The following is a 13,688-nucleotide window of genomic DNA, read 5'->3' on the forward strand; positions in this document are numbered from 1 at the left end:
AACAGCTTATTACTGCATGTACAGATCCAGAAGGGGGTGCCATTTTAAAAACTTATGTTAATGTTTAAAAAAATCATGCAACTGAATCATTTGGTGAGATGTTTCAATGCGAAAACTGTTAGACAATGGCACTCGTCCTGTGGTCCTTGCCTAACTGCTAATAGTTAAGGTATCATAAGGACTAGTTGAAATTTCCCATTTGTAAAGGTTTTGCTATATGCTATCATTGTAAGGTCTAGTGGACTCAAAATGTTAGTTTCTGCCGCTGAAAAACACTATTATATATTTCAGTGTGTAAACAGAAATTGTTTACTGAATGATTTTTTGTATTTATCTGTCAATTTTGTTGTTTATTAATCGTTTAAACTGTTAGTTATACAACTGACCCACAAAGTTATTGAATGATCATTTTCTTTCTTTTTAGCCTTGGGTTGAAATTATTCCAAATTGTTTAGATGAACAATAACTATCATATTATACGGAGGTAATGAAACTTTAGAGGGATGGTTTTTAATAAATAAATGCTCAATACATGAATTGATATCTTTTCAACAAATTTCACATTTTTAACATCAAAATGAAAGACTAGCTTTGTACTAATAGTCACATGGAGAGCAAGTTTCTAACATTCCTGGCTAAGATAGTCCTACAGCAAGGGACCGCCAACGTGGTCTAGTGGTAGAGCATCCGCCCAGAGAGCGGAAGGTCTGGAGTTCGATCCCCGGCCGCGTCATACAAAAAGATGTTAAAAGATGGTACTTGTTGTTACCCTGTCTGGCACTCGGCATTAAGGGGCTAAAACAAGGACTGGTCGGCTTGGAGTCAGTATACTGTGTCTGAGTGGGATATTCATGTTAAACTGTGGCATGGTATCTCAGTGAGCTAGCACTAAATATCGGCATCAGTCCGGACTAGTACAAGCAGCCAAACAAACACACACACGTACATGCACGTCGTATATAAGTGCAATAATCTTGGACGCAACGTTAAACCCCATTTCACCTCACCTCACCTCACCTCACCTCACCTCACCTCACCTCACCTACAGCAAGGTGAACAAGTGAATAAGGATGTGCCCATGGGGATTCTGGGTAGGTAAAAAGGTCCCTAGCAACTTATGAATGGGGAAGTCAGGCATAATGACGTGGTTGATGCATGTCATCCTGTCCCAATTATGTGGATCGATGCTCATGATGTCAATCACAGGATTGTCTGGTCCAGACTTGATTGTATACAAACCACCGTCATATAGCTGGAATATTGCTAAGTGGGGCGTTACACAACAAGAATTTATCAACTCTGTGGAAATACCAGAGTGCGTATGTTTCCTTTTAATCTCAGGAGAATCTATTCTGTAGTAGTTTTACTACTGGGTTGGGCCAGTCAGGTCTATCTGTGTCCTGGACAGGCAAGGTGGCATGTCCGTGAGATATTTGTAATCTGCTTGACCCAGTGGAGATTCCGGGCTAGTATTGGACCCCAGAAACATAGTCCGAGTGATCAGATGGTTATACGTTACAGACATGTCATCCTACTCTGATGGCATAGAGCATTGCTTATTATATCAATCATGGGATTGTCTGGCCCAGACTCTATTATTTACAAACCAGTGTCCTGGAGCTGGAGTGAGTGAGTGAATATGGTTTTACGATGCTTTTAGCAATATTCAAGCAATATCATGGCAGGGGACACCAGAAATGGGCTTCACACATTGTACCCATGTCGGCAATCGAACCCAGGTCTTCAGCGTAACGAGCGAACGCTTTAACCACCATTCGATTTTTATCTGCTGGTCTGTTGGCCCGTGGCCACTTAAAATTATCAAAGTCTTGCTGAAACGTTAGTCAAAATTTCCTCCATTCTCTGTGTATGTTTAATTGTTGAAATGACCCGTGAAGATTCTGGGTAGAATAGGTCTTCAGCAACCCGTGCTTGCCATAATAGGCAACTCTGCTTGTTGTAAAAGGCGACTAATGGGATTGGGTTGTCAGGTTCGCTGACTTGGTTGATGCATGTCATTGATCCCAATTGCGTGGATTGTCTGGTCCAGACTCGATTATTTACAGACCGCCGTCATATAGCTGGAATATTGCTGAGTGCGGCGTTAAACAACAAACAAACAAACACTGCTTGTAAATCGTGTAATTGCAATGAGAATATATTTAGGGGCAATGAGGTCGTGTGAATGGTTAACTCAAAGATCACCTCAGTAGAATGACATAACCAGCGACCATTTTGTAATTTTCTGAACAACAAATTCTTTATTTGCTCATGAATCGTCATGAAATTGGGCAAATGGAAGCCAACATTTAATGTCAGAGTGCAGGAAAGGACGTTTTATGGGTGAGGAGTTCTTAAATTTCCAGCGCCCCCTGGGTAACTCAGTCATGGCCTCCAACATTGAGTTTTGGGCCAGTTATTTCGGAGAAGGCCCAGTAACTTTTGAAAAATAGCAAGCCCTGCTGGCTACATACAAATCTCTTGTTAAATAAATCCCTGATGTAGCACATTACATAATGTAAGGGAGCGGCAGGGTAGCCCTGTGATTAAAGTGTTTGCTCATCACGCCGGATGCCTGGGTTCGATTCCCCACAAGGAATATTTCTGGAATATTGCTAAAACCATACTCACTCAAATGTAGAGTAAAACATAACCTGATATTTCACCATGACGCATGTAAACAGCACACAAAAAGCTTAGAAGAATTTAATATTATTTTACAATTTTTGAAAGTACCCAAATATTTAGAAAGCCCGTGTGATCCATCTTGGGCCTCATTAAACACCAGTACACTTTAGATTGTAACATATCTCCCAGGGATCGTCAATCCATACTCCCATACGTTAACATAGACGTACGACTGTCATAGTGCTACGATCGCTTTGTGGAATGGACCCAGATAAACAGCTTGTTGGTAACTATGGTGTGATGTAAGATTTGGTGTTCCCATCAGAAAGGCAAGTTGTCCAGGTTAGGCCAGCCATATTTTTTATGTGTTTGTTATCTCCTACCTCAACCAGCAAGAGAGTGGACGGACGGGCGGGCAAAATTTAAAAAAAATATAAAAAATAAAAAATATGTTATTCACAAATTATGCAACTTATTTTATGAAATTTTGAAGTTGAGAACTCTTGGTAACATGTCTTGAATTAATTTATGATGAAGATCAAATCACTTTGCTTTGAAAACGACGTGTTAATAAATAAGGCAAAAGAAAGATCATTTTTTAAATGTTCAACTGTAGGGGTAATTAGGGCATAAATTTCCACAGCGGTGGGCAATATTGAGATAAGAAAACTTTATTATTTCCTGTCTGAATGAAAATTCACTGCGGGCAGGAGATGAGATGAGAAACACAGAATATAGATACGGACCTTATTGGGTCCACTGACAAGGTTTCCCTGTCAAGCCAGAATTCAACATTCATTCAGGTTCCTGGGTTTGCAGACAGGGGATTCTAATCTGGGGGATTATTGTGAGATATTTTCACAATATGTACCAGAGATACCATATCACAGAGATAATCCCCAGGTGTTGACTACGTCTCTGTTATCTCACAGGACTTTCTGGTACACTTCCGTGACCTCTCTATCACACCAGCAATCAGAGTACTGAAACTCAAGGTTTTCAAATGATGTTGGCTGAAGATAATGTACTGCAGGGGAGGAAGTATTAGGCCATTACAAGAACAATGTTAATCTGAACCTGTGTGCCAAGCCAATAACGCAAGGGAATTGCTATCGATGCAGATTTTAGGTGATACAGTAGTATTAATATATATATATATATATATATGTGTGTGTGTGAAAGTTGAGGTAGCCGTTAAGTGGCAACAAGTGTCACAATTCTATTTGGTTAGAGATTACTCCAAGAACATGTGGTGCATGATGATGTTACTAGAAAGTGGGATGTTGTGTTGTGCTATTCAAGAAAATAGCAACTTTGTCAGCTCGCTCGAAGATTGGTCACATTATTTGAGTTGAACATTGTGGTAATGTGGGTTAGACATTGTGGGATGTGGGTTAAGCATTGTGATGATGTGAGTTATTCATTGTGATGATGTGGGTTATTCATTGTGATGATGTGGGTTAAACATTGATGATGTGGGTTATTCATTGTGATGATGTGGGTTATTCATTGTGGTGATGTGGGTTAAGCATTATGATGATGTGAGTTAAGCATTGTGATGATGTGAGTTAAGCATTGTGATGATGTGGGTTATTCATTGTGATGATGTGGGTTATTCATTGTGATGATGTGGGTTATTCATTGTGATGATGTGGGTTAAACATTGATGATGTGGGTTATTCATTGTGATGATGTGGGTTATTCATTGTGAGGATGTGTGTTTAACATTGTGAGGATGTTGGTTAAACATAGTGATGATGTGGGTTAAACATTGTGATGATGTGGGTTAAACAAAGTTATTATTTTGTGTTGCAGGAGGCGGACAAGCTGCAGATGGAGGTGGAGGAGGTGAATCGCACCCTCAACTTCATCGTCCGCGCCGTGGTGACGCAGGGGAAGCATGAGGTGTTGCCGCCGTCAGCCACGCTAGTCCTGGAGACAGTCATGAACGTCTTTACCCTGCTGAGCAACCACCTGCTCAACCAGGACAGGTATGTGTTTGTGTCATGTGTGCCGTATGTGTTTGTGTCCTGTGTGCCGTATGTGTTTGTGTCCTGTGTGCCGTATGTGTTTGTGTCATGTGTGCCGTATGTGTTTGTGTCGTGTGTCCCATATGTGTTTGTGTCCTGTGTGCCGTATGTGTTTGTGTCCTGTGTGACGTATGTGTTTGTGTCCTGTGTGCCATATGTGTTTGTGTCCTGTGTGCCGTATGTGTTTGTGTCCTGTGTGCCATATGTGTTTGTGTCATGTGTGCCGTATGTGTTTGTGTCCTGTGTGCCGTATGTGTTTGTGTCCTGTGTGCCATATGTGTTTGTGTCCTGTGTGCCATATGTGTTTGTGTCCTGTGTGCCATATGTGTATGTGTCATGTGTGCCGTATGTGTTTGTGTCCTGTGTGCCGTATGTGTTTGTGTCATGTGTGCCATATGTGTTTGTGTCCTGTGTGCCATATGTGTTTGTGTCCTGTGTGCCATATGTGTTTGTGTCCTGTGTGCCGTATGTGTTTGTGTCCTGTGTGCCATATGTGTTTGTGTCATGTGTGCCATATGTGTTTGTGTCACGTGTGCCATATGTGTTTGTGTCCTGTGTGTGGTATGTGTTTGTGTCCTGTGTGCCATATGTGTTTGTGTCATGTGTGCCGTATGTGTTTGTGTCCTGTGTGCCATATGTGTTTGTGTCCTGTGTGCCGTATGTGTTTGTGTCCTGTGTGCCATATGTGTTTGTGTCATGTGTGCCATATGTGTTTGTGTCACGTGTGCCATATGTGTTTGTGTCCTGTGTGACGTATGTGTTTGTGTCCTGTGTGCCATATGTGTTTGTGTCACATGTGCCATATGTGTTTGTGTCCTGTGTGCCATATGTGTTTGTGTCCTGTGTGCCATATGTGTTTGTGTCATGTGTGCCGTATGTGTTTGTGTCCTGTGTGCCATGTGTGTTTGTGTCCTGTGTGCCATATGTGTTTGTGTCCTGTGTGCCGTATGTGTTTGTGTCCTGTGTGCCGTATGTGTTTGTGTCCTGTGTGCCGTATGTGTTTGTGTTGTGTGTGCCGTATGTGTTTGTGTCCTGTGTGCCGTATGTGTTTGTGTCCTGTGTGCCATATGTGTTTGTGTCATGTGTCCCATATGTGTTTGTGTCATGTGTCCCATATGTGTTCGTGTCATGTGTGCCATATGTGTTTGTGGGGGTAGGTTTCCGGACAATCAGAGTACTGAAACTCAAAGGTTTTCAAATGATGTTGGCTGAAGATAATGTATGCCAGGGGAGGAAGTATTAGGCCATTACAAGTACAATTTTTAATCTGAACCTGTGTCACAAGCCAATACCAAACTTGTTACATGTATTAACCAAGGACTGAAGTCGTGTATTTTTCTATTTTGGAATTTTTTAAAAACTGTAAAAAATTCCTATTTTCAAGGCAACAAGTTTGACTTTGACTCTGTTCATAGTATTGTGTAGGACCATATCTCTAAAACCAATAGGTATTATTTCCCGACACTTTGCACACACAGAGAAAAGGGTGTCAAATGGTACCTTTTGCTACTAAGAGATTTTTGGAATTTATATTTTTTTTGTTTCCATGGCAACAAGTTTGATTTTGACTCTGTTGATAGTGGTTTGTGCCTGACATAGATTTACAAAGATCTGAATCCCAATTCCATGGGGTTGTTTTGTCACTGGAAGGAAGTCAAAGTGGTTATTTGTTTTGTAAAACTTTACATTTTTGTTTAGAAATAATTATTTAGCTGTGGTTTGTGCAAAGCGGTATTCATTTTCACTTTGTCATTTTCTCCCATTTGGCTTCAAATGAATGCAATTTGAGTTGTGAATGTAATATAAACACACTATTTTCCCCTAGGAATCATTTGGATTATGTTTGAAGTTGAATGTTGTCCTTTTATATGGATAATATTAACAATTTGAATGAAAGCAATGGGTGGGATGGCACATTCTGGAAATGGCAAGGCAATGATTAGACTGGGGTGTTTTGAAGTTGACATTTCCGTTTATAATGTTAGATTTTGTGCTCCCTTGCATATTGACATTAGCATATGCTGGATGTAGTTTCAGTGCTTGGTTTTTACGTCACCCATTCCCTGTGTAAAGTCGGGGGAAGAAGTGCCCCCCAAAAAACCAGTGGCTGACATCATGAACAACACCCACACCATACAGTGGTGACATGCAGCCAGGGACTGGTAATTTATTATAGGGTTAGGGGTTGCTTTTAAAAATTGACAGCAAAAGGGGTGGGGTGGGTTGACAAAATTTGTCACAACTATGGGGGACCATGGAAAAAAAGTTACCTAAAATTGGGGGTTCAGCAAAATATGATATGCAGTCCTAGGACCAATCTCTCCACCCCCACCGCCCGCAACACCCCACCCCCTTCACGTGACAATGAATCTGAAACCTTGTTATGAAGTGCAGCAACACAATGGGTTTGTGTTTTGTTCATTCCATTCATAAAAAATTAATATGTATTAAAATGATCTGAAAAAGAAAAGAATTGGAAACTGAAACTTTATGCACGTGTTAGGTCCATTATGTGGCATGAATTTGTTTGTTGTCTGAAGATGAAAAACCAAACGCAAAAAAACAGGAAAGGTTATGTAAATTAGTATCATCTTGCCAGACAGTGCCCAGATATCTTCCGGTTGATAAAGTTTCACACAATTATTACCCTGTTACAGTTCAAAGCTGGCTTCCCATCACAACAAAGTGTGCCAGTGCCTGGCCAAGTTCATACGATGGTCGGACAGCGTGCTGATGAAGAGTGAGGACACGTTCAACAAGGAGACTGCCAATGAAATAATTGCTGCTCTCTCTGATGGGATAAAGGTGTGTATTGCATACAAACTGCTAATGTGTCCCTGTTCATCTGTCGATGAAATGTTTTCAAATGTAAATGGGAATTTAGAATACAGCAAATCTTTGAAAACGATGGATCTTTCTCAGGGAATTTCATCACATCGATGTATGGTAGCTTAATAGAGTAGTTCCTGCTCGGCAACCTCATTTGCATATTTATTGGATTGGTTTATCACATTGATAACACTATCCATTTATCGCATGGATAACACTATCCATTTAAGAATTGTCTTCAATATGTTTTTAATTTACCGAGGTGTCAGCGTAAGAAACTGTGCTTTCAAAGACTGTTCAAGCAGAAACACAAACATCAGATGATACGAAATAAGTGAGATCTTTCCCGCAATAATGCAACACAATCTCCACCCACTCTATCATCAGACAATCAGGAGACAGTGGTCCACTAGTGGGCGTGACCTAATTGGTTATCGGTTTATGGAAGCATGAAGGCCATAATAATTGCTTGGTTAGCCGATCAAATGATATGGAATAACTTGCAAATTATTTTTAATTGATCATTCTTACTTACCTTCAGAACTGCATAAGTGAATGAATTATTTTTGTTACAAAATCCCAATGTTTGCCCCCCAGGATCTGACGCAGCTGTGTATAGAGAAGATGGCGTCCCGGAAGAGCAGCCTGCCCAAGTCCCCCACCTCAAGCTCCAGCCTACAGGGTACACTTGAGAGGTAGGGGCATGGACTCACTTACTGCACATCCTTTGATACACTATTGGGATGCCTATAGATTTCTGATATTGCTTTTTGAAACTGAGAATGAGATATATACAAGAGAATAAACGCGTCGTGTCCTTAACTGCAGTCAGAAGTGGAGTGTAGGAAATTTTGAGTCTGAAGTCTACTGAAAATCAAGCAGACATATGACTTCAGAACAGTGAAGACTTTTTCGCACAGATTTGTTCCAACATGAATTGAATTAAGATTTAATGTCATAAATGACTCATTGTGACAACATTCATCAGTCATTAAGATATGATATTATTATTATATTTTCTCTGCTTATTATCTTTCAACTTTACACTGCTGCAATAACAAATATTGCAACATCCCTAGTCCCTTGTTATACAATACACCTACCTTCCCTTGCAGCAAGCGTTCCTCCCTTCCTGACATCCCTTGTTATACACCACACCTATCTTCCCTTGCAGCAAGTGTTCCTCCCTTCCTGACATCCCTAGTTATACACCACACCTACCTTCCCTTGCAGCAAGCGTTCCTCGCTTCCTGACATCCCTTGTTATACACCACACCTACCTTCCCTTGCAGCAGGCGTTCCTCACTTCCTGACATCCCTTGTTATACACCACACCTACCTTCCCTTGCAGCAAACGTTCCTCACTTCCTGACATCCCTTGTTATACACCACACCTACCTTCCCTTGCAGCAGGCGTTCCTCACTTCCTGACATCCCTTGTTATACACCACACCTACCTTCCCTTGCAGCAAACGTTCCTCGCTTCCTGACATCCCGCTGACCCCGAGGGAACGCGAGATCCTGGAACAGACGAGCGGCATGGGTATCTATGACAATGCTACAGTATCCCGCTCCAGCGAAGGTCTCAGCAACCCCACTATATTTTCCTTCGACGTTGAAGATTCCCCGCCCCCCAAACCCCCTCTTCCAGATGGAGCAAACTCAATATTACCACGGTAATGACAACACGATAATTATCTTGTAGCATTGGAGGATTTCTGTTTTTTCTCATAAGTTTTCAGGACTTGAATCCAACACAGCCCTTCTCATGAGCGACTTAAGGTTCCAGTTGCAATTTGCTTTGTGGAGATGTGTCCCTTGTCCAGCCAGGATCCGCTTATCATGGGTAGCTCAGATTATGATCTTTCAACTGCCATGCCATGATATAATTGAAATACAGTTGAAAGTGTTGTAAAACCCAGCTGACTACCTTACTCCAACAATGACCTGACAATATTACTTCTGACATGTGTTGATTTTTCAGCCCCCCCAGCTGAGGCCAAGATTGATCTTATTAGCCACCTTTTCATGTGTTGTTCAGAAAAATCAGCCAACACTCCAAGGCTGAGGTTTCATGATCTTTTTAATTTCATCCACATTATATCATTTTGTTGTAGGATATTAGGTGCAGATGTACCCGACGTTGACTTCCCACCACCACTCCCCGACAAGGAGAAGCGCCGGTCAGGGAACATGTATGATCTCATGTCCAGCACCACCTCCACTACATCCCTTACACCAACACAGTCACCACAGAACAGCATCCTGATTAGTCCGACAGGCGAGATCCTGACACCTTTCAGCCAATCACCACACAGTGTGTCGCCGATGAGCCACTCGCCATCAAGTAGTGTCGGCTCAGGACTTAACAAATCCACAGAAGACCTCATAGCCACGGCACAGAGGTCGAGTCGGACCAATAGTATAACAAAATTAACCGAAGGACAAGTAATGAATTCATCGTCTTCAAGTGTAATGCGTTCATCGACAAATCAACATACAACGTTTGACGAAATTAATTCCCTGACTTATAAAATTAACCAGCTAACCTCCAGCATTGATGAAAAGCCTCCTCCTATTCCAAGCAAGCAGCGTCTCCACAGACTGATGTCGACGTACGATAACGTCCCAGACGCCCTCCAGGTGTGCAACGCGTCCTCTATGTCCTCCGCTTCCAGGTCTGTGTTCAACAGGACCATGGAGTCCCGGATCTCGTCCTCCTCGACCTGCAGCTCCCAGTCCTCACAGAGCTCTCAGTCTACACAGTCTTTCATGAGTGTGCTGACCCAGAAGTCTGCCTCCAGTAGTGCTCTGCTGTTCTGTGCTGACAGAACGAGCTCCCAAGAAACTTATTCAAGTTCGGAGACGTTCTCGTCGGCCACCAGTCACTCCAGCACCGAGAGTCTGCCAAAACCTCCACCTCTCCCACCCAAAAAGAGGCACAGTAAGTGGCATACATAGTCTAGCAGTGTTACTCACACTTTTAACTATTTAATAAGGCCACAGTTTTATATTTATCAGTTTACAGATTCGACTAACCAAGACAAAAGTCACAACCAGAAAATCTTATTTATATATTTTTAATTTAATGTTACTTGCCTGACCACTCCATGTTTGATAGATTAGAAAAATAAAGCTCCCAAACATTAGTTCTTATAAAAATATTAACATTATTGGAAATGTTTTGTTTTATTATTCCAGTTTGCAAATGTTTGCTGAAATTTAACAGACTTTGGGACCACATATTGGCCTCTGAGAAGGGCTAGATAAATCTCTGCTTTCACATGTTCAGAATATATGATAACGTTTTGACATTACGTGCTAGTAACTGCCTAACAGATTCAGATTTTGCCGTTTCAGTACATGCCTACATGCAGACGTTTGGGTCTTATACCCAACCGTCTTCCCTTGAGTGTATCTCACGGCACTCTATCAACTTCTACGAGGCTCAGTGGCACCAACACCAGATGGAGCTGTTCCAGCCACTTTACCCACGCTCCAACACCATCAGCGTCATCTCCGACATCTCCAACTTCAGCTCGGACACATCCTTCAGCTCCGGGTCACCGGATAGATTCACCGGCTTGCCGGCACTACCAATCAAAATGAAGCGGGTAAGTTGAAGTGGTACGAGTGGGATCCGCTTCTACCTTCTTTCTAAAGAGCTCCCATTCATCCTGTTTGATAACCCTACTGTTAATTAAACAGCACTGTATTAATGTGAGGTTTTGAATTTGACTGCTGCCACAGTTTGTTTTTGAAACAACAACCCTTGGACATCCCAGTGATATCATATCATGTATATATTTCCGTCATACCCCTGAGAAATTTGGACACATTGACCAAAAATGTCGAAGGTCAAGATCTAAAGAGTTGACGGTAACTCAGGAAGCATGTCTTCTTTGGGCCAGCATTCTGAATAGGTCCTGGGTGAACTATGTATAAGGTCATGGTCACATTGAGGTTCCTTCTACACGTATATGTTTGCCATTTTAAAAAAAATGCCTTTATCTGGCTGCTTTTTGGAGCAGGGTGCTTAATATGGTGAATACGGTAATTGAATGTAAGCATGTTGTGGCAAAAGAATTTATATTATTTCTCTTTACGTATCTGCAGCAGAATATGAATCGTCAGAGTATGACCTCTACGGGGTCAGGATCAAGTCAGTCGGACATGTCAAACAGCGCGGGTGACATCCGTGAGAAGACCGTCAGTCTCCTGGAACCAGCGGTCACGGGGCCCCGGCCAGCCATAGAGCTGTAAGTTCTCACGCTGTTCCTGACTTCCTAAGTGTAACTGTATACATATGCGGAACAAAACAGTTAAGGATCATGAATGTTTTGGGGGATATATTTTGTATTGAAGACTGAGCACACAATTTCATATTTTACAGATCACCGTGTTGTGAGTTTTCGGATGCTTAAGAATTCATAGTGTTCTCTCTAATCACATGAACACCTGAAAAACAACATCATTAACTTATAAAAGACAACTTTCTCTTAAAAACAAGCCATCAACTTAGTATTTACAATGTTTGTGTGATACTAAACCCCCTGTTAAACCTGGAGTAATCGTGATAAACATGGCCATCCGAAAAACGTATGATGTCTGAAAATCCATGATATGACGATATTTCATGATCCCTAACTATACAATGATGGGGCTGTAATATTAATTGCTCTGTGTTATTTGACAATTTCTCTTATTGAATCAAATGCCTCTCTTCTTCAGGGACCCCAAACGCCAATCTGCCCCGGCCACTGTGTGTGAAACCATCATCCCCGTCCCTCCCCCGAAGCCTGCCCCCAAACCCGTGACCCCACCCCCTCCCCCTGCCCCACAGAAGCCTGAGATTCAGAAAGACGCTGATTCTGACTTTGCTGAGCTGAACCCGCTGGATGATGTGGATGTGTCAGATCAGCTCATCAGGAAACAACAGGTGAGTTGTGGATGAGTGAGTGAGTGAGTTGGGTTTGACACTACTGTGAACAGTGATCCAGTTATATCACGACATACCAGCTTGATGTGGGAGGAAAGCCCGAAGTGATGCAGGCCTCAGACGTTTACCACTTTCGTGAAACCCACAAGTATGAGTTTGGTGCTGACAAAGCTAAAAATATGACTGGGGCAAACCAGGATTCGAACCCACAATCGTAGACTTCTGACGTGAGTTGCAGATGAACACAGGCAGTTTGTTGCGCTCCGCAATTTCAACAATCATGACGATCGGGTCAACGTCCAGGCAGCCTGCTTCTGCCTCAGATTAGGTCTTTTTTCTGTCTGCTCATCCATTCATACTGTGTCCACATCTTATGTCAGTTGTTTACTTAAGGGATTGATCCCTGACAGGCATTTATTGTGTGGAATAGGGCAGAGGGCAGGTGGTATTATTACCCAAACAGGATGTCAGTAATAAAATGCTAGTCACCGATTGTTAATTGTTAGTTTAATTATTCACAATGTCAAGATGAAAGGTCGTTTGTGAGATAGATGCCGATAAACATTATTCTACAGTTACACAATTGTGTTATTCCATGTGACAGGGTGAAGATGGCCCCGACATCCGTGGCGGATGTATAGATGCACTGGTAGTACATGCCACAGCTGCTGGGAAATCAGGTACATGTTTCCTCAAAACTAATTTCTTATCAATTTATAACTTTTGGGTGACTGTGAAACAAACTCTTGATATTAACACACTTATGAAAGTAAATAGATCTGTCTAAATCAGACATCAAAATATTATTTTGAGTTCAAGTACTGGTTTAAATTGGAGATGTTTTTGGCTGTTGAAAATTGTCAACGTTAATAATTATTTTGGAATCGGCCACATTTTGTTCTTGTTGTGGAAGTATCAGAATATGTTTTACAGTTGTCTTTATTGAGTCATATCATATTTTCTGTACATCACATAGATAGGTGGTTTGTATACAGTGAAATCTTGTTAATCAGGACGATAAAGATCCTTGTGAAGTTATCCAGAATAACAAATTTGGAATCGAAGAGACAAAGTAACATGCTCTTGACAATACCAGGAGTTTACTCAAAGCCCGGATTAGCATGGTTTCTCTGTATTCAGCGGACTTGAATCCATGACTGTGGGCCTATGAGCCAACACTGCACAACTGACATATCACAAAGACATAATACTTATAACTGGATTCTGTTTCTGATCGGTCGGCCATTTTGAATGTAGAGAAT

The 13,688-nt window shown here is 41.7% G+C and overlaps 1 protein-coding gene across 7 annotated transcripts in view; it reads left to right on the forward strand.

The window, feature by feature from the left end:
* Positions 1 to 13,688, forward strand: part of LOC139459707 (rap guanine nucleotide exchange factor 1-like) — a 129,088-nt gene that overhangs the window by 92,923 nt on the left and 22,477 nt on the right. For 5 of the 7 annotated variants that reach the window (XM_071241349.1, XM_071241346.1, XM_071241350.1 and 2 more), the window contains 9 exons: positions 4,444 to 4,619; positions 7,316 to 7,463; positions 8,085 to 8,182; positions 8,957 to 9,163; positions 9,605 to 10,431; positions 10,833 to 11,101; positions 11,604 to 11,746; positions 12,219 to 12,426; positions 13,031 to 13,106. In XM_071241349.1, the coding sequence (XP_071097450.1) occupies positions 4,444 to 4,619; positions 7,316 to 7,463; positions 8,085 to 8,182; positions 8,957 to 9,163; positions 9,605 to 10,431; positions 10,833 to 11,101; positions 11,604 to 11,746; positions 12,219 to 12,426; positions 13,031 to 13,106 (2,152 nt within the window). The remainder of the gene's footprint in view (positions 1 to 4,443; positions 4,620 to 7,315; positions 7,464 to 8,084; positions 8,183 to 8,956; positions 9,164 to 9,604; positions 10,432 to 10,832; positions 11,102 to 11,603; positions 11,747 to 12,218; positions 12,427 to 13,030; positions 13,107 to 13,688) is intronic. The other 2 variants (XM_071241347.1, XM_071241348.1) reach the window with 2 other exon arrangements.

Source organism: Haliotis cracherodii, unplaced genomic scaffold (assembly GCF_022045235.1).
Source record: "Haliotis cracherodii isolate W230 unplaced genomic scaffold, xgHalCrac1.p SCAF_13, whole genome shotgun sequence".
Classification (NCBI taxonomy): Eukaryota; Metazoa; Mollusca; class Gastropoda; order Lepetellida; family Haliotidae; genus Haliotis; species Haliotis cracherodii.